The sequence below is a fragment of the Eleginops maclovinus genome, chromosome 23 (assembly GCF_036324505.1).
Source record: "Eleginops maclovinus isolate JMC-PN-2008 ecotype Puerto Natales chromosome 23, JC_Emac_rtc_rv5, whole genome shotgun sequence".
Lineage (NCBI taxonomy): Eukaryota > Metazoa > Chordata > Actinopteri > Perciformes > Eleginopidae > Eleginops > Eleginops maclovinus.
In genome coordinates, this window is record NC_086371.1 from 25,129,579 (window position 1) to 25,156,639 (window position 27,061).

At 40.8% G+C, this 27,061-nt stretch overlaps 2 protein-coding genes across 2 annotated transcripts in view; both read right to left on the reverse strand.

Moving 5' to 3' along the window:
• Positions 1 to 2,850: 2,850 nt before the first annotated feature.
• LOC134859564 (fibroblast growth factor 4-like) lies at positions 2,851 to 8,952 on the reverse strand. Its single transcript, XM_063876107.1, has 3 exons — positions 8,664 to 8,952; positions 7,798 to 7,901; positions 2,851 to 4,544 (listed from the first exon to the last, which is right to left on the reverse strand). The coding sequence occupies exons 1-3, from the start codon at positions 8,950 to 8,952 to the stop codon at positions 4,368 to 4,370; spliced, it is 570 nt and encodes a 189-aa protein (XP_063732177.1). The 3' UTR covers positions 2,851 to 4,367.
• Positions 8,953 to 17,187: 8,235 nt separating this feature from the next.
• Positions 17,188 to 27,061, reverse strand: part of ugl (ureidoglycolate lyase) — a 48,440-nt gene continuing 38,566 nt past the window's right edge. Inside the window, exons 10-15 of the mRNA XM_063875948.1 lie at positions 23,726 to 23,804; positions 23,540 to 23,632; positions 20,170 to 20,242; positions 20,026 to 20,093; positions 19,425 to 19,561; positions 17,188 to 18,832 (exon numbers count right to left, since the gene is read on the reverse strand). Of these exons, the coding sequence (XP_063732018.1) occupies positions 18,661 to 18,832; positions 19,425 to 19,561; positions 20,026 to 20,093; positions 20,170 to 20,242; positions 23,540 to 23,632; positions 23,726 to 23,804 (622 nt within the window). The 3' untranslated portion in view covers positions 17,188 to 18,660. The remainder of the gene's footprint in view (positions 18,833 to 19,424; positions 19,562 to 20,025; positions 20,094 to 20,169; positions 20,243 to 23,539; positions 23,633 to 23,725; positions 23,805 to 27,061) is intronic.

The window sequence follows — 27,061 nt, forward strand, 5'->3', positions numbered from 1 at the left end:
ATCAGGACATTTAAATATAATCCACATTATTTTAGACATTGTAAGATATTTCACAATAATCCACATCCTTTTTCAAATATCTAGATATTTAAAAATCATCAATAACATTATTGTTTAAATAGCTGGTTAGTGCATTAATACAGTTATAATGACCATGAGCAAACAACAGGGAGAAATTCCAGATCTCAGAGTGACTCTGTTCCTTATTATTGAGCCCTTTATTAAAGGGATGACAGGAGATCAGTGGCTTCTGTTAAGATCAGGCACACCTGATGACGCCACCTTAATCGTAGTGGCAGATCTTGTACTGGAGATTGTGACGTCCCTAACTAAGGCCATTTTGTCTGTTCTTATGGGCATGAAGAGGTCCGTCTCTGAGGAGAGCATCAGGTCCAGTCTGGGGGACGCGCTCTCCCAGAGTTTTGCCCAAGCTCTGGACGTTCAGAGCCAGATCGAGAACGACAGCTTGGAGCTTTTAACAGCTGTCATTAGCAAAGAGGTGACAGAGAGCGTGAACTCTGCCCTCTCTACCCCAATGCACAATGCTGAGGGCGTTGTTCCCCCCCGCAGGCTCAACGTTATGGTGGAGCACACCTGCACAATGCTGAAGGCATTTTCAGGGAAAATTAGAATTGGGAGATGCCGCCGTAGAACACGTGTTAGGAGATTGGGTCTCGTCCCCGTGGAGGAACCATTGGTGGATAAAAAGGAGTCCAGATCTGCGTCACCGCTCTCAGTGATTTCCTTCCTAGGAAGCCAGGGGCAGAGTTCCTCAGGGGACTCAGTCATTGACATCCGGAACCAAAAATCCGTGGAAGAAATCCTTGACCAGGAGGTGAGAAAAATCACCGATCCCGTCCTGGAAGATTTGCATGATGAGGTTTTTGAACTGCTGCAAGAGGAGAGCCATCTGGAGATCGCGAACACCGCGGAGGACATCGCAGTCCTTCTGACCGAGAATGAGGAGAATTTGGAGGAGACGGATGTTGACAAGTCTACCGGTCAACAGAACCAGAAGAGCAAATGCAAGCGGGGCATAAATCTGAAGGTCAAGAACTGCTTGGCAAAGCGTTTTGCCAAGGCTTGGATTCATCGCATGGTGGTGAAGCTCAAAAACAAATTCCACTCAGACCCCAAAGCGGAAACTAAGAAGTCCATGATCTCACTGATGAAAAGTGTAGGCGTTCTTCTCGAAACTGAGGGAGGTGAACAGGGGGGAAAAGAAATTAGTATCTCTAAAAGGTTCAAGGACAGCTCCAGTGTCAAGCACGTAGTGTTTACTCAGGCACTAATCGACATGTTGTACAGACATGTAGCTAGTGGTATGTCACAGAGTGATTTCCCGCAGCCTGCTAGGCACTCGTCTGTCGGGACGTTGGCCATTCCTCAGGCGCATGCCGCCATGCACGCGGAAATCCGCAATCAGTCGTGGCGTTTTGTGTCACTGATGAGCTGGTTTGTGAACACTCAGGTCGGCACCCAGAGTCAAAGGGTCCAACAGGCCATCATGGGGCCTTACGCTCCGTTTCAGTCAGAGGCCTTGGTTAAGAGGGTCGAGGCTTTGGAGCCAGCCTCGGTTTGTAAGGAGACAACTGCCAATCGTTTGAAGGACGACGTAGACAGAAAGCGGGATTTGAATAGAGTCTTTGTTCAGATTTTTGTGGAGAAGCTCGTGACACGAGCCTTCAAGAAATCTAAAGTGACCCACACTCTTGTGGACCTCGGGGGCATCATTCAGAGCCTCTTTGATAGCATTTGGGCTGCAGTGGAGGGCGTGGACTTTAAAACCACCCCAACAACCTTCGCTGACCTTGACAAGACTGTTTACCAGCTCTTGTGCAAGAATGAGGGCTCTCCAGATATGGTCCTGGCCCTTTTGGCTTTAAAGGACCCACGAACTGGAGGTTTTATTGCCTGGTCCGTCAAAAATCACCTGCTAGAACCTCCTCAAATGTGTTGCCCCATCTGCAGATTATTTAGGTCTGTTGGAAAAGTCATCTCCAACATCTGCAGGAGCGTTCAGTAAGTGAACTGTGACGCAGGGTTTCTCCAGGTTTTCCCGCATTTTAGCATTTAACTGCAAACGATGAAAAACTGTAGCGGGTGGTATCTAGAGGCATATTAAGGGTAGATTGCCACGGGTCTTTTTTCCTTCCAAATCCACACGGGGTTTCCTCCGAGTGCAACATCTGCTTCGGTTTGCCCGCACTGATTGCAGATTTCTGCAATCAAGTAAAAAAAAAAACATTTAATTTCCGTTTGGAAGGAAAAAATGTCCAGGGTCTTGTTCCCTTCAAATTAGGGGCGGGGGGGGGGGGTTGATTTAATTAAAAATAACTGTTACATTTCTTAGAGTTATGGATAAATACATTAGAGACAAAAGTGTCAAGGACGAAATTAAGAAATCAGGAACATTTGATGTAGAATTGAAATGCCACACCAGATAATTGAGAACATTAATGCTATGTATTAACTAACATGTATTAAATATAAACATCCTAAAGCAGATCCAAAAATAAATTATGAAATAATAATCTGCTCATCTCTATGTATTTTATTTCTTTATGGTTATGACGACTGTCACACATTTCTAAAGTCTCCTGTTCACTGTGCGCAACTTATAATTGACAATAAAATATTTATATAATGAAATGAACGCAAATGACTCTTGAGAAATTCCTAGAAATTAGAAACATTTAAAGAGGTTATTGTATATCCTCCTGGCCTTTATTCATTTAACTCTGCACATCCATTCACTTCAAACAAATAAATGGAGAGATTAGGCAGACATTTTAATTTTATAATATAATATTTATATATTTATTGTATCCATTTATTAGGTCCCATCTTTTAAAATGAAAACTCCATAAAAAAAATGTCACTTCATGAAAAATAAATACTCAATACCAACTTTCTAATCACCAACACCATCAATGGACAGCCAATTTCAGAGACCACTCCTTGGTCATTGGTTGACTGTGGCTCAGGGGTTAAGTGGTCATCCACCATTCAGAGGGCCGGTGGTTTGATCTCCTGCAGTCAACATTTTGAAGTGCCTCAGGTAAGACACTAAACCCAAAAGTGCTCTATAGAGGCGCTCTGAAACAAAGTGTTGGTGAAATGCAAGGTAATGCAATGACTGCATGTCCGCACTGACTACATTGTAAATTAGCAGCTTTACTGGGACAGTTCACCACACTGTGCCATGAAATGTCCTTATATTCAACAAAAACAACAAAAACCTTAAACAAAAAAAATGACTTAAAAAGTACATGTATATGTGATCAGGTGAGTTGAGTGGAGGAGCTGACATCATTCAGTAGAACTGTTCCACCGCTTAAACAGGACGTGATGCTAAAGAAAACCACACTGTTCAAACTGTGAAGCTATTGTTTCATTAGCAATTGAGCTAACTAGCTATCTCACTGACACATAACAAACTAGCTCAGAGACACCAGATGACAGCTTCTCTTAATTATGCCCTTAAAACAGAGGAAATCTCCAAACATAAGACACTGGTGAAAATGAGCTGATTGAACCACATGTGTTGACAGATATGTTAATAAAAATACTCAGAAATAGCAGGTGTGGGGTTGACAGCTGATGAAAAGGTGGGAATGCTGCCTGTTTCTTAAGGTCTCATGAAGACTCTCACTATAAGCAATAAATGAAAAACATAATTATCAAATACTGATTGTTATAAACCTCTTGAATATTAGGACATTCTTTGCACGGCCACCAGCTTAGAAAGCTAACAACTTGGCCACAGTCCTTCAGAAGCTTTCGTCCTAACAAAAAATGTTGAAACTGCTAGAAGTGAGTCTTAATGTCAGTTTTTCACTGATAATACATTTCAATTTCAAGTTTAAATGCACTCTTATTCAGGGTGAGTTAAACAAGGGATTTTCATCTAAGGAGCAGTAAAATACAATTACACAGGGGATCAACACAAGAAAACATTTAGGCAATCATTAAAGATCAGAGGGGGGGTCTTATAGAATGGAGACCAGCTCAAGGGGGGACACAAAACAAAAAAGGTTGGGAACTGCTTTATATGATGTGGGGCTGACCATGTACTGGAAAACAAAAATTCATCTTTTTGTGTGATCCATTAACTGATGGTATAATATGGTATACTGTGAAAACAAATCATGATTTGGACCCTTATTTTTTCATTCCAGCGTGTGCTGATGCCACATACTGTTCTGCTGTTGATGCACACTAACAGTTGATGCACAGGGACACAGTTTCACACTATGGTTTGTGGTGTTGTTTGTAGAAGGAGAACCTGAGCAGTCTGACAGTGAAATCTGACCAAAATGTGGTCAGACTTCGTTCTGCATTGCTGAGAGTTTTTTTCTTAAATCTCATATCCTGGGAAGGAAGTGTGTCATGGTCATGGTTGGGGTGACCCGGTTTCCCCTCTTAGTTTTGCCGGTCTTGCTTAGGCCGATGTACATGCCAGGGTAAGCCGCTGATTCATAGGCGTTATAGTTGTTGGCCAGGAGATTCTCCTTGAACTTGCACTCTTCGTTGAAACTGCCCTGTACAGTAGAGGGGAAAAAGCGGATAATAAGGCATGTGTAGAAGTGTCAGATGTTGTTTCATAATTTAAAAGGTCATGTGTTTTAAGGCACTGATCATGTGATATTTTCTGTTATTTTTCCAGTCTGATTATCCTGGTTCCTCATGTCTTGCATGGTCAATTGGCCTAATTTAAAACCAAATTAAAGCAAACTCAAACGGAATCTGACAGCGAGGGAATGTTTTGAGATATTAAAGCTGACAGATAATGACCCTCAGATCACATTTTATTGTTTATCAAATGAAAAAAGGAACATGAAACACATCAGACTGTCAGCAGAAATGTTAAAATGGAAATTAACTGGGGCCCATGATTAAAGTCAATTCAGAAAAGAAGGGAATCCCTTGTCTCATCTCTAACACCTCCCATCAAACAGGTTTTATTTAAAGGGAGACTTCACAGAGAAACACATGTCCACGGTTGAATCTTGAACATTTATGAAGACATTTTTCTTTTCCCCCTGACATCAATCTGTCCACTGCACTATTTTTTGATGCTGAGAAGGTGTTTGATATGGTGGGATGGCCCCTCTCCTTCACCATCCTGTGGGACTTTGGGTTCGGATCATATTTTGGAGTTCCTGTAAATGTTAATCCTCTATCAGACACATGCAACATCATAGGCATCTTCATCGGATAAGTCCTCAAGCTGATGCACCAGTGCTTGCATTATGACATCTACATTTATATGGTTAGCTCTCCAGCTGGAGAAATCACCAGGGTATCTATCCTTGTGTGTCACCTTCACCACAGACAATCCACCCCCCCCTTACATTATTGTTTGCTAATGTAAGGAAACACATCAACGGCTCGGCAGGCTCCCTCACTGAGGCTGGGGGCATCAATAGCCAAAGGTCAATCTGACACCCCCACCCCACCCACCTCTGTGTATACGGCCTGCTGTTCCATGAGTAACTGCTGGATGACTAACCGTTGGAAAACAGCTGAGTTTGCCTCATTCTGCGCTCAAAAGCATTTTAACCGCAGTGTTTTGGCGCTCCCTGTAATAAAACATTACACCTTTAGCTCAGGGCCACAGGAAATGACCTACAATTAACTGTGACATTAGTAAACTCAGACAAATGCAGCCAGCTCAGTGTGTGTACGGCATCGGGATATTAATAGTTGTAACAGTTATATGTTTCAATTACTTAATTACGGTAGTTTGAATATTATTTAAATTAATTTAACAATAAAGAGTAATCATTGTTTACTTCCAATGGTATAATTTGAGTTCTTTTTCTCTGTGATTTAGAGTAAAGTTTGTCTGAGTAAAAAAGGAAGACATAAAGCAGGCTGTGGCTCAGTGGTCTAGTCTGCTGATCTTTGGATCAGGGGAACACAAGTTCAATCCCCACTGCAGTTAGCATGTCCCTGGGCAAGAGACCGTTGCTCTCAGTGTCCACAGCATTGAGAGTACACTATGTAAGTCTAACATATAATGTATAATAATAGGTTACATAATTCATGCTGATACTGCTGATGTGAATGGATACAAATATAATTGCTGCTTCAGATTGAATGAACTGAAGGTTCTCCCTTCACTCATTCATTTAAACACTTTCAGACTGATTTCTGCCTTTCATTTATTTGAAAATACAAGATACAGATTTATATAGTTTGTTACTATCCATATCCTCCAACATTCACCCTATCACAGAGCTAACACCATGATAAAGCACTCTGGTTCAGCTAGTTGAAGTTCCAACTCAAGTGGTTTCTGCCATGCGTTCACAGATGAGACTATCCAGGGTAGCAGCCATCAGGGAGATACAGGGATGCTGTCTAACTGGGTTTTGTTTATCAACCTTTCTCATGAGCGTTCAGGTACGTCACTTGTTAAGTTTCTTCTTTTGTTACCTAGTGAATCTGGTTGTAAATAAGTATGTTTGCTAAAGCTAACAGTATTTATTTTCTAATTTTCATTTAGTCATTTGTCCCTTTCACATAAATACACTTGTGGCTTAGTTTTCCACACAGTGTATAGAGTGTTCACTTGGTTAAATAGAAGAACTGCATTTTTATCAATGAAGCTAGCTGTGCTAACCCAGTATTAGGGGACATGCTTTAGTGCTGTCAATCGATAACATGCAAGGCAAATGCAAGGTAAATATGAACTACAGTATATGCTATTTTCAAACTTTGTTAATGGATTCAGAAACAGAATGCACATATTGTGAGCCACTCGGGTTTATCCTCAGTTTCTTTTTAAACCTGTATGGAAAGTACTTTTTACTTAATTATTGATTGATTTATTGTCACCATCTGATTACCTCTCAATGCATGAACTGTATGTAGGTGTGAATATATAGTCGACAGACATTTTAATTTTTTTGTTTCCTGGGGAGAATATCACCAGGCTCTAATAAAAACCACAACGTGAGTTGTTGATTTTGGTGGAACTTAGTTTAAAGAAGGTTGTCTACTCACCGAAAAAAATAGTGTTTTAGGCTAGTTAAGCCTTTATTTGAGATAGATTTGAAAGGGATTTCCAAACCAGCGCCGCCCTCAATTGAACTCCAGTCCATGGGTTGCCATCTCTACTAAGGTAAGTGCTGCAGCAGGGATTGTCACACACAGCTCTTTCTTACTGAAGGGCCATATCATTCATTACCCCTCAATTATTTTCATCTCTGTCAAATCAAACGTCATTATAGCTTTCATAGACCAAATATGATGTATTATTAGTATCTAAAGGTGTGTCTCCATCAGGTGTCTCCCTTTTCATTGCAAAAAATAACCATCTTCATCGGGCTTTTACACTAAAAAGTTTCAGCATAATGTTGTTTAGAGCTGTACATTATGACAGCACCATGATGAGATGGTGTGCTCTGTGTGGGAAGCACATCTCTCACGTCATAAAGATAATACCAGATTATTTCAGCTGCAGTAAACTGCGTCAGCTCCCATCGCTGCTCCAGATGCTACATTAACCATTACCATGGATTCCCACATGATGCGCCACAGGGGCGCTACGAGTCGGCCACGCGTTAACTGCGTCATCTGCGGGGGATTTCTTTTAAGCCAAGAGTTTCCCGAGGACCCAGCAGGGATCCCCAATGACCATTGAAGAAGGAAAGTGCTGCAATGTTCTGGTATACCCAAGCACTCCTGCTACAGCACTCAGATGAGCAGTAACCAGTGACTCGTTAGAACTTGCATACGTTTAAAAACAGTGTCTATGGAGAAAAGAAAGTCCGAACTAGTTCTTACCGAGCCGTAGAGCTTCCCTTTGTCGCTCATAGCGATGAAGAGACCGCTCCGCACTCCAAACAGAGTCAGCACTCCTCTCTCCACCGGGGACATTTCCAGAAGGCCTGGGATGAAAAAGAAATGATCAGCAAAAATAATTTTGGCCAGGAAACGTAGTTCCTAGCTAGTGAGAGACAAGCGTGTAACATGATGGCTTTGTCTCTAGCAGCAGAATAATGATGATGATAATAATAATAATAATAATAATAATAATAATAATAATAATAATAATAATAATAATAATAATAATAATAATAATAATAATAATAATAATAATACAAGTAATGATAACAGGAGGAAATTTAGGAAAGTAAATTTGATTTCATGTATCACAGGCTTGCAGTTGGTTGGTTCAGCTGAAACGCCACTCACATCCCCAGATAAAGAAAATAAAGAACATCAGTCAATACTCCGAATATCATACATAAATACACAGAAAAGTGATGTCATTCATTTTCTTCAGTGACCTGTAAATTATGTTTTGGATCAGATAATTAAGATGTTATTTTAAGAATCGTCCTGTAAGCAGACTTTTTGTCTTTCCACTAATGCTTGCAAGAGGGAAATCATTCAGCTTCTGGAGGCTATATTTTGAATGAATTACAGGTATGAGGTAGTATCATAATACAAATTCTTTACAATGAAACACAACCTGAAACACTTTATACAAAACATCAGAGATTTTAACGAATCAAGTAAAACCCTTTGCCATTATGCCCAGAGAGCACCTGGTATACACACCCACATGCAATTCCATACCAATTAGAGTAATTCAATTAACTCAAGACTTTACTTGGATTTGAAAAGGTAAAGGCAAGGTAACTTACTGTATCTATTTTCATTATGCACTCCTGTGACCTTGCCGTTTGGTAAGACCTGGATGTGGAACCCGATGCCCACATTACAGTAAAGCCTCCTCAGTCTCTTTATCCCCAGCAGGTACTCTCCATCTCCAGCCAAATCCTCCCTCTTCTCCCAGGAGCGCACCAGCGACCCGGCGCTCCGAATGCTCCGGATGCTCTGTCTCCTGCTGCTGATGACCGGCAGAGGAGCGAAGGAGCTGCACAGCAGGATCCCGTGCAGGAGCAGGGGGAGCTTGGACCTAGATGATGACATGCTTTGCTCAGCAATCCTGTAAGTATTAGAGATTTGACTGTTCTGTACTTCTAAGTATGATTTTTAAAGTCTAAGAATCAATTTATTGTTCAAAAAAAGATGTTTCCAGCTTCAGTGTTTTAAGAGGAAAAACCATGTAGAGAAAGTCACAACTAATGCGCTTTTTGAAGCCCCATGAAAAGTTTCAGAATGCATATTTAGACATGTCTTAAAGCTGAACCCGTGAGGGGTCCAGTTGGCCAGCGAGTGTCTCCAGTTTGCTCTTCAGGTAGATCCAGCAGACAGACAGCAGACTTATATGTGCCCTGTATTACATCACACACCACCTGCTGTCCTGTTTGTCTGTGAGTCACAGATGCTGTAGACGCACACAAACTAAGGAATAAATAAAACCCATAGTGACAGAAAACAAAGAGGAACACGCAAGTACACAAACACTGAGTACATACATTGATAAAGAGATTGGACGGGATGGATGTAGATGCTCCTTGTTAATGTTGTGTATTTCTATGGTGGAGATCATTTCAACACATTTGAGACTGGGAAATGGTCTCTACAGTCAATTACATGTACCAGTGATACAATCTTAGAATACATTTTCTTATGTGTACTTTGGAGAGTTATTGGTACTTCATCTTAGACTCTGACTGGTTTTTCCAGCCAATGCAGTGGTTAAACTTCTCCACTGATATAAAGCCCCAGGGAGTGATGAGGGTCACTTGGATTGGCAGAAATACACCCAGAAAGTGTGAACAGTCCTCCAGCTTTTTGTGCACGCCATTTTCCGAACATTTGAACAAATGATCCTAATGCAAAGTAATTGGGACATGTCCCCAGACTCCCAAGTATAGATGTCGCCTATGGTTCCAATTATGAAGGGAACCCATTACTCAACCTAGCCGGGAAAGTTCTCTCTAGGGTCAGGTTCTGGGACCTCAGATTGAGGAGGAACAATTCAAGTTCTGGACTGGTCATGGAGCATGGTGACAATGCAAGGATCCTGGAGGGGACCTGGGAGTATGCCTATGTGGTTAACATTTGTTTTGCGGATTTGGAGAAGGCGTATGAACCATTTCAGGTGGAAAAGGGCATCTAGTAAGGTTGACAACAGGTCACCTCCAAGAGGTGTTCCAGGTATGTACCGCTGGGAGGAGAACACTGGGACCCAGGACCAGATGAAGGAGATTTTATCTCCATTCTGGTCTGGGAGCGCCCCAGAATCACCCAGTTAGAGCTAGTTAATGTGTCCAGTGAAGATGGATGGATGGATGGATGGATGGATGGATGGATGGATGGATGGATGGATGGATGGATGGATGGATGGATGGATGGATGGATGGATGGATGGATGGATGGATGTAAAACCATGCCATAAAACTACAAAGTCCTTTACTACGGCAATTAAGACAAGGTCTTCTATAAAGATGGTCTAAAATTGTAAACGTTTTAGGCTTTTACAATGTGTGCAAAAAGGCACAGATCCAGTCTTTTCATAGAGCCTAGTCAAAGTCACAGTTGCTTCTTATCTGTTATTGCCTAGCTGTGCCATGGAAACCATACTGTAGGATGTTTTAGTTTTTGTATAGAAATGTGTTTTTTGGTTCAGCTGACAAGAAGTGAATGGTTAATTGGAAGCAGCCCCACCTAAGCAGCAACTGTTCTGTAGCCCTTAACCCTCCTGCTCCTTTTGTGATAACTGGACTTAAACCATACTGTACATTCTACATCTATCTATCTATCTATCTATCTATCTATCTATCTATCTATCTATCTATCTATCTATCTATCTATCTATCTATCTATCTATCTATCTATCTATCTATCTATCTATCTATCTATCTATCTATCTATCTATCTATCTATCTATCTATCTATCTATCTATCTATCTATCTATCTATCTATCTATCTATCTATCTATCTATCTATCTATCTATCTATCTATCTATCTATCTATCTATCTATCTATCTATCTATCTATCTATCTATCCTGTCGTGTCAAAATGTCATCAAAAACATTAATCATCTCAAACTTTTATTTAACACCCAGTTAAGCTGTAAACAAAATATTATAATGTGAAATATCTGATGGATGAACATAATCTAGTGTTACCCATTCATTTCCTATGGCAGTCATTGTTGAATGGTCACATCATACTGTAGGTATAACAAAGGTGACTTAACCTCAAAATTCAATGAAAGTGGTGATCAGCAATTTATATGTTCAAACGCCTGCTGTGGCGGATATCATAAGGCCTCCAGGAAACAAATGTAAAATTTGTTTGCTTAAGTAATAAATCTTTCAGATTTGACCCGAACACAACAGGAGAGTTGAATCTGTAATGGTGTTCCAAGTGACTTTCCATCTGATCAGAATGAGACAAATGATTTTGGAAACACTTTGTGGAAAGCCTTCTATATATAGCATTTGTTAAATTTTAAGATATGCACTGCATGTATTAGATAGAGAGGATGGATAGACAGGACAGGGGGAGAGACTGGATAACAGGAGGCCAGGGCCAGATTTGAACCCATCATTTCAATTCGTTTTCATCATATCAACCTATGATACTTCTCCAGTAGCAGCTCCCACTTGATGCTTGTTCTGCTGCTGCTGGGCACCAAACAAGTAGTTCAAGCGTAAACACACAGTGTAAACAACAAAATGATTCATAACAACAAATGTTGGCCTATCTGCTCTGCACAAACACACTTAATACAGCAGAGGGTTGATATCATGTGACATGTGGTGCGTCATAGAACTGCTCATGGGGCTCATTGAGGTCCAAGAGAGTGGGACACAGAGGCCATGGTAGATCATGTGTGTACACATGTGAAGGAACAGCCCCCACATGGGGAGGAAACCCCCCAGCAGCTGTGACGTGGGAAAACTTTTCTCAACATGTTCTCTGACATCAAAGCTCGTCACACAGCGCCGCCAGCAAATCTTACAAGAAAACACAGGTTATGTATTTGAAAAGTAGTAATTTTACATAAATATCACTACAGATAAACGATCAAATATATTCCTCATGCATACCAAGGCATTTTGACTTATAAATGACTTGGTACACCCACATCATTTTATTTTTTATTAGAAATAAATAAACACACACACACACACATACACACACACACACACACACACACACACACACACACACACACACACACACACACACACTCACACACACACACACACACACACACACACACACACACACACACACACACACACACACACACACACACACACACACACACACACACACACACACACACACTTATCTTATTTGCACCATGTATGTTGAGTTGTTGGAGGAGCATGGGATATAAGATTTTCATTGCCAACATATACGTTGTATATGCTGTGCATATGACCAATAAAACCTTGAAACACACACACTAATGATCAGTGTGATGATGTTTAGTGGTCTCATTAACTTACTTGTTAGTTTTTCAATGACACATAGAAACTTTGGCGATTCACGAGGGGAGTATTTACGGACGTATTTTCTATGTAGAACTGGTGAAAATCCAAACGTTTGTGTTATCCACAGACCTTTTTATTCATTTAAAGAAACAAAAAAAAAAACATTCAAAACCTGTTGACTTTGAGAGAAGGGAACAGGACCTGCTGTAATGTTACTTCATTTAATATGTATTTAGCAGGGCTTTTCAAGGTTTCAAGGTTTCAAAGTTTTATTTTAACCATAAAATAGTGCAAAAAGAGAGAAGAATATTTACAATAACAACAATAAAGATTTGAGGATGTGAAATATATACATATGTGGAATACATTGAGAGTATTTAAATACTTTACACTGTTGAATGAGGAGGTATGGACAGATGCATATATTATGTATAGCAGATGTATATGGCAGATATGTATAATATATAGATATGTGTACTATAAACAGATATGTATGGCAGATGTGTATAATATATATATATATATATATATGTATATATATATATATATATATATATGTTAGTGTGTACTATAAACAGATGTGAGTAGACATTCACAGAGCTCAGGAGTTCAGCAGTCTTATAGCCTGTGGTATAAAACTGTCTCTGAGTCTGGTGGTCTTGGTCCGGATGCTGCGGTACCGTCTGCCAGACGGCAGCAGACAGAACAGATTGTTGCTGGGGTGATGGGGGTCTTTAATATCCTACCGGCCTTCTTCCTACACCGCTGGGTGTAGAGGTCCTCCATGGATGGCAGCTCCGTCCTGGTGATGTGCTGAGCAGTTTTCACCACCCTCTGTCAGGATACTCTCGATGGTGCTTGAAGCCAATGCATCAGTCAGCCTGAGCAAGATGGCGCCGAGGATGGCTGCCGGGTCTCAAGCTCCTCAACAACTCCACATCTTAGTGTTTTTATTGTTTTACTTTGTTGGTTGTTTTTAACTGTTTTTGCAACATGCAAACCGCCCAAGCGAGTCCTATCATCCAATATGATAGAGAACAACTTTTACACATCAGCAGGGGCGATTCTAGGGTCAGAGCTTTAGGGGTGCTGAGCACCAAATGAGCCCCACCACCACCACCCACCCTTTTTTCACAGAAAAACAAAAAATATGTCTATTGAAAAATAATTTTGGATAATCATTCTGATATTTGTGAGAGAAGAGCATCATATTTTGGGGAAAAACTGATTGGAAAGACATGCGCAAATCTTTGAAAAAGTTCTTTAATGCCACACTTTATCTTTCCAGAACACTATTGTGACAGTTCACACAGACAGCCCCCTGTAACAAACACAAAACCCAGTCCGGACACATCAACAGTCTGTTAACACTGCAGAGCTCAGTCTTCTATGTGAGTGCCTGTTGTTTAATCTCTGTAGTCTTTTCTCATTTCTTGACATTTACTCTTCTTCTTCTGCTCAATTCAAATGAACCTGTGTCGTCATTACTGTCAGAAACAGTCTATAAAGCTCCTATACAGTTCTTATGAAAGTGTTATGTGCCTCCTTTTATATCAACAGTCTCCTTCTGTAAATTATTTATAAATGGCCATCTCTAACGTACTTGGTTGCACACCTGTCTGAACTTTTATAAACCAATATAAGTCATCAATAATTAATAATAAAACAAGCTTCACATCAAGGGCAAAAAAAGAAGATAAACCAAAAAGTCCAAGGTTTTGAAAATACTTAGAAAGTATAGATATAAAAAAAACAGAAAGAGGGGGAAATCTTTGAAAGTACTTCCCCTGAATCCTAATTTACTCATCTACCATGTATGCAGGTAATACACTCTACTTTGGGAAGTTAATCTATGTCGCCGCACTTTGAGGGTGGCAAACCTGTCAATGACCCTTTGGTGTTCAATACTTTCAAGCAACTCCTTCTCAATAGACATAACAGCTAGGTGCTGGAGTCTGTTTTGGCCTGTGGTCCTCCTGAGCCATGTATGGAGCCGACGCAAGACACTAAAAGACCACTCACATGTACAGCTGCTAACTGGTATTGTCAAGGCAACCTGAATAACAGCTTTCAGTGAAGCGAACATTTCAGAATCTAGAAGTTTGTACACTGTTAGCATGTCCTGAACTGTACCAGCCTCACCCTAGCGCTTCAGAAAGTTTTTTGCAACTATCACTTCCTCTGACTGCAGTTCAATATGGTAATGCAGAGCCAGTGCTGTCAGATGAGGCTCAGACAAGAAGTGGCCTGAGGTTGGACTGCATGCCTGAATTCCATTGAGCACCTCCTCATTCACACCAGAAACACGCCTCTCAAGTTCACAGATCATTCTGTCCAGACAAGGGAACAAAAGTTTCCTCTTGAGATCTTCAGACTCTGAAGAGCCACAGGTTTCACTGCCTGCCCCGCAAGTTGACTCAACAACAAAGTCATCCATTCTCTTTGTCTTCCGCCTGTGTCCTGAGGATGATTCTGAGACTGCTATCTGGTTTGCCTCACACATAGCTTTTGTTCTGGAGTAAACATCTGCAGCGGTGGTATCACTGCGTTTCTGCTTCATGGTGTCAGTCACTGCATTTTTGTATGTCACTGCTTGGGCAATGTCAATTGTCTCCTTCTGCAGGTATCTGTGTAAACCTGCTGTTACAGACAGGAGGAGAGTGTGGAAAACTATCAGCAAATACTCTGAGGAAAGTTTACTGAGTTTTGACCTCAATCCAACTGCTGTAGGTGTCTTGATTGTGGCAAGGCACTCAATGATAGCAGGGAAATTGTCAATCACTGCAGTCACTGAATGAAGCTGGCGCGCCCAGCGTGTAGTTGACAACTGCACAAGTTCTCTTGGCTGCAACCCTAACTTCTTTTGAGTGTCTACAAACTTATGGTGGTTTACAAGGGAGACACTTAAGAAAGAATGAAGACTTTCCAGCATGTTGAAGAACTCCGTGGCTTCAGAGACAGCTTTGCATGTGTGGCATAAAACAAGATTTAACTCATGTGCATAGCAGTGCACATAAATTGCCTCAGGGTGCTTTTTTTTTTTTAAATGGGCTTGTACACCCCCAACATCCCCACTCATGACAGCTGCCTCATCGTAGGTCTGTGCCACACATTTCAACTGATCAATTCCCTTCTTTACCAACTGATTTTCAATTGCAGCTGTTATCGAAATAGCGTCAAACGTTGACACCTCTGTAAGGGCTAGGAGCCTTTCTTTGACGGCATCCTCTGCAGACACGTACCTAACACAAAGTGCCAACTGTTCTGTCTTTCCATCCCTGGCCTCATCAGCCATAATGGCATACATTTTTGATCCGTTTATCTCACTGATGATATTTTCTGGTAGTTCTTGCGAACAGCACTTTATCATTTCATGTTGGCTATCAGATGAGAGGTATGTGATGTTTGAAGGGGCTGTGTATCTCTGCAAGAAGGGATCAAATTTTGTCAAAAGTGACATGCATTCTAGGAAATTACCTTTGTTGTGACTCTCATCTGTTTCATCATGACCTCTAAATGCTAGGCCTTGCTTCCCCAAGAAGCAGGTTGCTGCCACAATACGCTCTAGGTACTCCCTTCTTTCACTACTTTCAGTGGCACTCGCTGCCTCTATCTGCTCCACAACATTCCCTTTTGACAGGCTTGCTTTGTAGCTGTTCCAACAAACCACACTATCCTTATGTGATTGTGTTGTTTCATGTTTTTGAAACTTGCCAAGTGCCTTTTGCCAGTTATTTACTTCATTATTAACTAGTGCATCAATTCTGACATTTTTGCCAAATACCCTACAAGGAAAGCAGAAAGCAGCATTTTGTCTAGCTGAGTATTCCAGCCATTTGAAACTTTTGAACCACTGTTCTTGAAAGGCTCTTTTTTGTGTGCCAAACTGAGTATGAGGGTATTGAGAAAGCTTTAACTGTTTAGGACCGGTATCCTTGGCCCCTAAATCTGAACAGATCTCTTCTGTCCCTGCTGCTTTGGCTTGGTGGTCTGTATGTTGCTCTGTCTCTTCATTTCTTTCCCTCTCATCCCCTTGGGACTCTCCCTGTTCTTCTCCTCCTCCTTTAATATGAAAAGATGTGGTGTAAAATAATGTGTTACAAAAAGTAAACGTAATATAGGCTACTTAATGCCAATACGTTAGTATAGGAGTATGAGTGGTACTGTTTTGCTTGCCACTATTCACTATATGTCAATTTATTGTTGTTGTTTTCTCACCTGGTTCTTCCTGCATGCTCTCCCTTTCTCCTTCTCCATCTCCATGTTTCTCCCTTTCCCTTGGCACTAATTTCATGCAACATACAGACAGCTGGTTTATATTATCTGTTACTTCAGCTTAACACTTTTCAGAAAAAAACAAGACAGGGGTCATTATGGACTGTCCCTATCTCTCACCTGAATCTGTCTTTTTTCTTTTGAAGAACTGGCGTATATCCATTGTTCACTGGCAGGCCAAACAAACACATACAGAGAGAGAGAGAGAGAGAGAGAGAGAGAGAGAGAGAGAGAGAGAGAGAGAGAGAGAGAGAGAGAGAGAGAGAGAGTAATGCTATGAGTTATCTATCTCATACCATACCCATTTCATACCAGTGTTATAAATAGCCTATATAGACCTACTGTGTGTGTGTGTGTGTGTGTGTGTGTGTGTGTGTGTGTGTGTGTGTGTGTGTGTGTGTGTGTGTGTGTGTGTGTGTGTGTATACTGCTACGCCTGCATGAATGTGATGTGATTATCATAGATATTGTTGTAAGGCCTGGTTCAGGTTAAACCCTTTGTAAAACATGAATAAATACAGCACAAGAAAAACATTTAACTTTCTTTTATTGTCTAGTTTGATAGTCAGACGTATACAGCACATATGTCCTTTCATTTTTCAGCTTTTACACTAGGGATGGGCAACGATCGTCGAATCGCCGAATAGTCGAAGTCACGTAGAATATCGAATAATGAATGCGACTGTTGTTATCTCCACCTGTAACAGCCGCAGTATTACATTGAGCAGTACTAGGTGACGCGTCCTTTTGTTTTAGTACTTAGCGCTAGAGTTGTTCGTCCTGTATACTTTCTTTGAGTCCCTCCCAGTTAGCAACAAGCTTTGTGTATTGTATCGAACGGGATTATTATAGTATCTGCCGTGAGACTTGAGGTCATCTGGGCCTTTCTCTTTTAATAATAAATATACAAGTGGAAATCCCTGTATTTGACAGAAAACTATTTTTTGGGAAGAATAATTGGACGTCAAGTTTATGTTGTATTAAGCCTACCGTCATGCCTGTAGCCTAAAATCATTAACGCTGCCTTGAGGCAACTATATGGAATTAACAGTTTTGTCCAAGATTTGAAGATCTGAAAATGTTATGACCAGTCTCCGATAGGCCTACTCACATGCTAAAGACGTGTCTAGTTCCCCGTCATGCAGGCTACGCTCAGAAAAAAAAGAAATGGCGATCTGTTTTCGGCATATTTTATAGCCTAAACCCAAGTTAATAATTTGATGTTGCGGCACAGTTGATGAATTAAACGGATTTATTTCATACAAATGATAAAAGCCTCTTCCTGCGTCATTGTGTGTGCATGTAGGCTATGCGAGGTTTATGTGTTCGTGAGTGAATTGGGGGGGGGGGGGATTGACCGGAAAAAAATGGACCGACTATCGAATAATATCCAAATACTTGTCAGCGAATATAGAATAGTATTTTTGCCAGAAATGCACATCCCTATTGTACACACGTTTGTTTTCACTCTGGTCCAAACGCTGCACACTGACAGAGCTGAGAGCTTCATGTTTCCATGACGACTGACCGGAAAAAGACGCGCGTGACATCATGTTTACGTGACTCCCGATTGTTAAAATGAGTCTCGAAAGTAATGCTGAACTTTAACAACAGAGACACACATACGCAGTACACAGGTACGCTGGTTATTTGTAGCGCTGCTCTTTTCGTTTAATAAACAGACCGCTCCAGTTCGACTGTAGCCGCGCTAACGGAGCTAACGGAGCTAACTGTTAAACTGTGCCTGGACTCAGTATTCGCCGATTTGATATCGGAATCGGAACAACTCTATCTATCTATCTATCTATCTACTGGACATAAAGTCATGAACAACTATGCATATTCTGAGCAGTTAATACATGGCTGCAACTAAACATTGTTTTCATTACCAAGTTATCTTATTTTATCTAACTAGTTGATACATTCTATAGCTCAAACAAGAACTAATGGATCTCCTCAGAAAGCACTGAGCAGAGAACAGGAAGCAATCTGCAGCTGGACCCTCATAGTTTGGGTCGGGGTATCTCTCCACCTGGAGCCTCCGCCTGTCCAGTGTTCTGGGAGCTGAGAAAGGTGTGGTCCTGATTCAAGTAGGTGGTGATGAACTCTGGGAAATCTCTCTTGAGGACAACCTCCAGGAACATGTCAGCAGCTGTGAGTAACCTCTGTTTATCCCTGAGGAAGACACAGAGAGACAAACGTCTGTCCAGTGATACAAATAAATACTGAAACTCAAGCAGGGACAGTTACAGGAATATGAAATTAAAGAACTTTAGTGTAAAGTCAAAGTTATGATACTTCAATATTGTGAATTTTGACTTTTTCATAATGCTGAATGACTGAAGACTTTTCAAATCCCCAACATTTAAGCCTTTTCTCATCATCAGGGCACAATGTGCTACCTGTAGCTTACAGGTCATGGACAGACTAGTACTAGGACTAGTATCTGCAAGCGGTGCTGTCAAGACAAAATACACATTTCTCAAAAAGGGAGCATGACATTTATAATTTTGTGGGGAAATAAAGGCTAATTTATTATTATTACTAAGTTATTGGCTAATGGTTGCACAACCCCAAATAAAATGGTGATATCACAAAGTGACCAAAATCTGATCAGCTGATTTTCAGACAGGTTTTTATATGGATCAGAAATTAAAAAGTGGATTTTGCATAATAGGTGACATTACATGTCAACGGTGCAGTGATCCACCATTGACACACGTCTATATCACTCAAAAGGCTTGTCCTAAAGGTGTCCCTAAGTCACCTGTCAGAGTGATGGCCTGTCCCCAGCTCCATCAGCAGCTCCATCAGCAGCTCCTTACAGAGGTCAGTCACCAGCCGTCTGCTCACCACCCTGCTGTCATCCTCTAGCTCAGTCTTGTGACGGATCCACTGCCACACCTGAAACACACACACGCACGCACACACACACACACACACACACACACACACACACACACACACACACACACACACACACACACACACACACACACACACACACACACACACCCACACACACATGCTGGTTAAAGCCGAGTGTTGGAGATATCAACTGTAGAGATGTTTTCTCTTTCATGTAATGAAACTGGATGGCTCCCGACCTGAAGACTGCAGTTGTTACAAAATGTTGATAACATGCATTTAAACTATAATATACTATGTTCAAAAGTCTTGCATTTAAGTATAATTTGAAACCTGAAGGTATTGCTATAGCTACATAATATAAGTACTTAGTAATATCTCAGTAGACATGTCCCTCTCATGAAGTGTTGAATCATTCCTCCTTGTGCAAAGCTCTAACATGTAGTAAAATAATCTTTATATGAGTAGGAGTCATGCACGGTGTTTGCTGTAGAGCCCACCTGTGATCTAGAGATCTCTGCTGTGGCTGAATCCTCCACCTGGCCTCTGTAGAAGAAGTGTCCTTTCCCTGTAACACAGAACATGATGCTAACAGTCTGCAAACTTCGGCCTGAGTGCTCCTAAAAATATGTGCGTGGACATACCTGACAGCCAAGCATTAATAAAGAGGACCCCGACTGCAATGTTATACTTCAGTCCATAAAGAGTGACTCCTCCCTGGGGGAAAACACAATCCATAACTAACACACTAAGACAATATACAGCAGGGGTGCCCAACCAGTCGATCGCGGTCTACCAGTCGATCGCGGGAAAATGTTGTGTGTAGGCTGTCCTCCTACTGTTGTGTAAAATATGCCTACATTAAAACTTCCAACTTAAAACATCTTAAATAGGCACAATGAACTGCTGGTGGCGTGAAGCAGTGTGTAGATTTGTACAGCTATAGTAAAGTAGATCAGGCATAATCACAGAAAAAATCTCACACGCTTCTTTCTATCTGTGCGTGCAGGGTATGGTTGCTAGGTTCTAACTAACGACTTGGAAGGGCGCGAGAAGCTTGACTAGAGCGAGTGGATACTACCATGGCGGCAGAAGCTAAAACATCTAAAATTTATCATTTTCATTCAGAGTGGGAGGAGGATTATTTTTTCGTGTATTCGAATGCCAAGTCCATCTGTCTTATCTGCAATGCAAATGTGACCTTACCAAAGAAAGTGAATTTGGAGCAGCATTTGAAGACGGTCCAGAAGAGCTACGATACAAACTTCCCAGCTAAATCACCACTGCGCGCCCGAAAAGTCAAGGAATTGAAAAGTCAGCTAGCAGCACAACAGTCCATTTTTACCAGGCCCAATACCACGAGCTTCCAACCATAGCTTCTTATCGTGTCTGTCGTGTTCTTGCAAAAGGAAAGAAATCTTTCAAGAATGGTGAGATTATGAAAGAAGCGTTCATGGAAGCTGCAGATGCGCTTTTTGACGATTTAAAAAATCGAAAGGAGATTGTGTCTGCTATTCAGGATGTGCAGCTATCAAGAAATTCTGTTACACGGCGATGCGAGGGAATGGCGGAGGATGTTGAACAGCAATTGAGGAATGATGTTGACACATGTGAGTGTTTTTCTCTGCAAGTCGATGAATCCACTGATGCTGTGGATGTGGCTCAGCTATGTGTGTTCATTAGAATGGCTTTCGACAATATGAGTGTAAAAGAAGAGCTGCTGACCATTTTGCATTTGAAAGGGCACACAAGAGGCACAGATATTTTTCAGGTTTTTATGGAATTCGTTCATAAGAGCAAGTTGCCCCTCTTCAATCTCATCTCCATTACAACTGATGGGGCTCCAGCAATGATTGGACGTACTGCTGGGTTCATTGGATTGTGCAAACAGTCTGAATCTTTCCTGAATTACCATTGTATAATTCACCAGCAAGGGTTGTGCGGGAAGATTGTAAATATGAAAGACGTGATGAATATGGCTAACACACACAGGCCCAATGACTCTTAATCCGTCCCTGGACGTAAGGTGGCTCAGCAGAGGTACATTTCTGGAACGGTTTTCTGAATTGTTGCCCGAAATTAAAGAATTTCTGAAACGTTCAAACCATGCTGAGTATGCACAGCTAGAAGACAGTCAGTGGCTCTTGGATTTAGCCTTTCTTACTGATCTGACTGACAAGCTCAATAACTTGAATCTAGAGCTGCAGGGTAAGAACAAACACATCATCACCATGATCAGCTCCGTGAACACCTTTAAAAGCAAGTTGCTGCTGCTATCAAGCAGGTTGCAACAGTGTGATCTGCGGAACTTTCCACACATGGACACAGAACTAAAGCATCAGGGCAAAGACTGTGTGGAGCTTGAGAGTGCACGTTATGATGATCAAGTGCAAAGCATCTTGTCAGAATTTGACAGGCGCTTTACTGACTTTGGATCCATTGAGCCTGTTGTCAGTTTTTTCTCAGTTTTCCATTTGGGGAAAATATAGATGTGGATTGTAAAACGTCCAAAGTGGCATCACTCTTCAACCTGGATAGCGGTGCTATTGAGAATGAGATCCTCACACTAAAGAATGACATTGAGCTCAAATCAAGAGCTACACCTGACACAAATGTCCAATTCTGGAATCTAATGCAGAAAGAGAAGAACCCCAACCTCAGACAAACTGCAAAGAATTTGACTGCACTTTTTGGATCAACATATTTGTGTGAGTCTGCCTTTTCACATAATAAATCATTAAGTCAAAATACAGATCCACCATGACTGATGACCACCTTGTGGCCTGCTTACAGCTGGCACTCAGCTCCTACTGTCCGGACTATGAGAGACTAGCTTCCTCCTCTCAGTACCAGAAGTCCCACTAAGGTAGAGAACCACTTTTCCCACTTAAATTAGGCATTGTATTAATTGGGTTGTATGTTGTTGTGTTGTTACGGGCCAGTCCTAGGCCTAAGACGTACATTTACTTCAATAACTGTATTATTATTGTTAAAACTTGATCTTTCTGTCAGAACATTGTGTTATTATATAGGTGCACAATTAATTGTGGCTACGCTATGGCTTTCAACATGGCTTAGTAGATCTCGACACACTATCAACTTTAAAAGTAGATCTTGGTTCAAAAAAGGTTGGGCACCCCTGATATACAGTATGTTCTTTATGTGAAGCTGTCAATGTCAGGTTTGCATGTCCTTCTATCATGCTCTGTCACGGCCAGCAGTAAAAAAGTACATATAACTTTTTTACTGCTGGCCATTAACAGAGTACATTATTTGACCAAAAAACACTACTAGTATCATTTAATAGTACCTCCATCTCTCACTTAAGTGCAGTATTTGCGTGATTGAACTTCAATTTACATCACTGGATATACTGACTTTATTCATCAATAAAATTGAACATCAGAGACAGCATTTGTAACACTCTACCCCACCATAATCCAAACAATCAATGAAGTTTGTGTAAGGGAATTTATGTGTATTAGTGTGTAAAATGTTGCCTTTATATTGTGTTAAATTAACCTTGTGATGTGTCGCTACCTTGTTGTCACAGTAGTAGTAGAGAGATTAAGGAACCTTGGGAAGATTAAGCTGGCTTGTTGCCACAGTAACAGTAGAAATACCAAGAAGCCTCATATTACAGTATTATGTAATTAGTAATAGAAAAGGGTTTGTACTCTCTATTACATTTGAGAAGTGTTGAATTTTGCAAATGCTTTGACCTGAGTAACGTTGTCTCTAAGGAAACATCAATTCACTCATGTGATTATTTTTTGATGCAGCAAAAATATTACTTGATAATACCTCACCTTAACCCTATATCTGCCCAAAATATCTGCAGCCACTGTAACTAACGAGTTTAACCATCTTGATAACCAACTCGATCCAGTCCATCTGGAAATGGATGGAATGCCATCAATGGTTCAATGTCAATGTATTACCGATCATGTTTAAGTAACACAGCTGAGAAAGGTATCTTCTGCTGGTCAGTTGTGAGATGAGTGAGCGACTGACCGAAGGCATGGACAGGAGGTCCTCAGGGGTCACCGCCACATCTTCCAGAAGCTTGTGGAGCTGGTTATCACCTTCAGTGTGGAGCTGGAAGAGCTACAGGAGTTGGAGCACGGATAGAAAACACAAGTCATTTCAGATTCTCTGTGTTTACAGAAAGCTTTGAATGGCTCATGCTGCAGAGCTTACTTTCTGCATGGGCTCAATCAAGCCTAGATCGTACACCATGAATCCATCCACACCTGCCTGGATCTCCATCAGCTTCAGTCTGGCGGGAAATAGGAAATAGTGGCAGACGTTAGTCAATTTAACATGTCGCAATATCTACACACTGCATGAACGCAGAAGAAGAACACTCCTTTTTATTGACGTCCTCTGTTTTTGTTGAATTTAATATCTGCTCTGCTCTATGCACTGGTCAAAGGAGCATTCCGAGGATTTTACTGTAAGAAAGTACTCACAATAACTATCACCTGCACTGAAAAAAATAAACATTGACTTTGATTACATGTATTATGTCAACAAGTTCCACATAATTGTATTAGTTTAGTTGAAAGCAATAATATTAAGTTGAACCTAATCATTTTTAACTTTAAACTTAATATTATGCTTTCAACTAAACTGATACAGTTATGTGAAACTTGTTGACATAATACATTTAATTAAAGTCAACGCTTTAGTGTTTTCAGTGTGAATGAACCTGAAGTATCAAACCAAGATTTAGACCACAGGCCAAAAGAAGCCAGTCGTGCAATCTATAACAATGCAACCTTCTGCAGCTGTCAAATCTTCAGATTGGTCAGTTTGTCCAACACGACTGTTTATGTCCAACACTTGGTCCAAAGTTAGTAACAAGTTATCTGAAACACTTAACCCCAGATTTCTACATTCCCTTTAAAGTGATACAATGAAACTTTTGCTAAACAGCTTCCTCTTAGGCCAACCAGGGTCAGTCATTAAATAATGGTAACTCCCTTAATGTAATGTGAGAGGAGGGGAGTGGCAGCACACTGATTACAAAGTGCTTTACAATAACCAATTATAAATCAGTACAAAAAAACAGTTTACTCGATTATAGTCTGGATTACTTTAATAATAATATATAATTCTAGTGGGACTTTTGCTGTCTAGCAAAATAAATACAATAAATGATTTCCTGAACATTAAATACAATCATTTGTTTTTCATTATGTTGATATAAATAAATAAACAACATTTTGAAATGTATTTTCAGGACAGTGGTGGACTTTAAAGTTTCTTTATGGGGAGGTTTCTTGTTTAATTGGATCCCATCACAGTAAAGCAAATATCTTTTTACCCAAACACATCTTCATCCAATAATCACTTATCTTAGGTTTAAATGCATTCCTGCTTGTAGAGAACTTGCTCGTTTCTCCTGTTCAACTGACCTGATTTTCTTTAATATCGCCTACCATATAACATTTTGGTCTCAGGAACCAAACCATTAATAAAACTCTGCATAAACAAACCATGAACATATTTGACAGAACATCAAAGCAATATCACCATTGTCACTCTCTCAATACAAAATGTTAAACTTTCAATATCTCATCAGGCATTCAGATATCCATATGTCTTCAGCCCATACCACGTGTGCAGACACGTAGCTATGCAGTGAGCTAAACACTCTCCCAAAAAATGACCGAGACAGGAGCTGGCGTTTGGTCTTTAATTAGGAGCGGTGTGAAACTGAAAAAATACAAACAACGACATGCATAAACAACAACTACAATGTATTGATCCCCATAAATGAATTAAATTGACTCATGTAGCAATTCTATTGCAAAAATATAAGTCACAGATTATACAAAATTAAGCTGATGGAGGTATATTGACTCAGGAGCCTGCTTCCCATGTGGCTCTCAAATAAAATGTCAGCACGGAGACCTAACATGAACGTTTCACTTTGAACACACTTGCCTGCCCCTAGAGGCCACTAATGCTATAACAGTCATTAGAAAGACAGAACACAAGGCACCTCCCCCTCCCTTGAAATAATTTGTCCAGCTCTGCTCTGAAACCACATGCAGAACTACAAGGTCCACCACTAGGGGGGAGTGCAGAGTCCCTGAAAGAGGGTCTACAGTTTGTCAGTCCTAGTTGAGAGCAATAAAAGAATGGAACAATATTCCCAATGAACTAAAAGCTAACCCTGATCTCTCCTGGTTTTCACGCCAAATCAAAAATAGGTTGTAAATAACCAATCATGCACACATGAGTTTAGCTTTCTGCGATTTTCATCGTTTTTATTATTTTATTTAAATGAATTTATATTTCTAGTTTTTACATTTTGAAAATAGAAAATGTAAATTTGATGTGAAGTGTATTGGTTTTAGCGCACATCTATGAAATATGTTGTGATATCATATGTGTTAATACTATTGAACTGAATGTGCTGTATACTGTGTTCCAGTGTGCGAACTATACCACGGTGTCCGGGGGAGCCGGATTTTTATTTTTTTATTTTTTTTGAGGGGGGGGGGGGGGATTCTGATCTGTGACATAGGCCTATTAAATAGAAAATCCGTTGCACACGGGGTGCCAAAGGTCTACATTTACATGAAACAGAAACAGATTTACCGAGCATGTATGGGCTACGCAAACTTCAATCAACTTGATAATAAATAATCCACGGACCACCAATGTAACGTTTGACTGTTTAATTAACCTAAGTCAATTTAAAATAACTAAAAATACATAGGCTACATTTCACATGTCATGGGCTTTAGCCTATAGCCGAACACACGCGATAGGTGCGGCAGCGCAGCACCAACCATGAACATATATTAATATTAACAATACAACAATACGCAACGATGCACATAGAGGGAGAGAGAGAGATATTAGACGCTGCATGGTATTTTTGGCATTTTTTTCAACACAGCAAAATTCAGTTAAGCGGGTCTTACCTAACACAAAAGCGACCACAGCGGTCTGGGCTCAGTTGCTTTTGCTCTAGGTCCACTAGCCCATGATGTGGACAGACGATGACCCGACTTCAGCCAAGATGTGATGAAGGGCGTTGGATCGAATCTCTCCAGTGGAGGTCCATTAAGGTCCACGAAAAGTAGTGAGGAGGTGCTGGCTTCACGCAGTCTATTGCGAGTCTTACTGTCCGTGTCATTCATAGCTGAAAAGCCCCTCTCGCACTCCGATGAAGTGGGCAGGTAAGTTCTGCTTGCAATGGACAGTTTCTCCAGCGTTTTGCCTGGTGCAGGTGCAGCATCTTGTAACTTCCAGTCGCGAAGCTCCTGTACTGCTTCACTAGCAGATTCACCGAGTTCTTTCGCAAGGGCCCGTATTTCTTTTTCCCCATACATTATAAGTGCGTTGCGGTCCTGTGGCCAAAAGCGCTTGTTGAGGGGTTTGAGCATATTGACAAGATCTGACTCTGGCATTCGCTTCTTAAGATTGTCGATCACAGACTGATAGAACTGACCCCTTTTAATTTTGCCGCTGCACTCCACTAGCTCCACACCTTTGAACAGTCTTTGTGTTATGCGG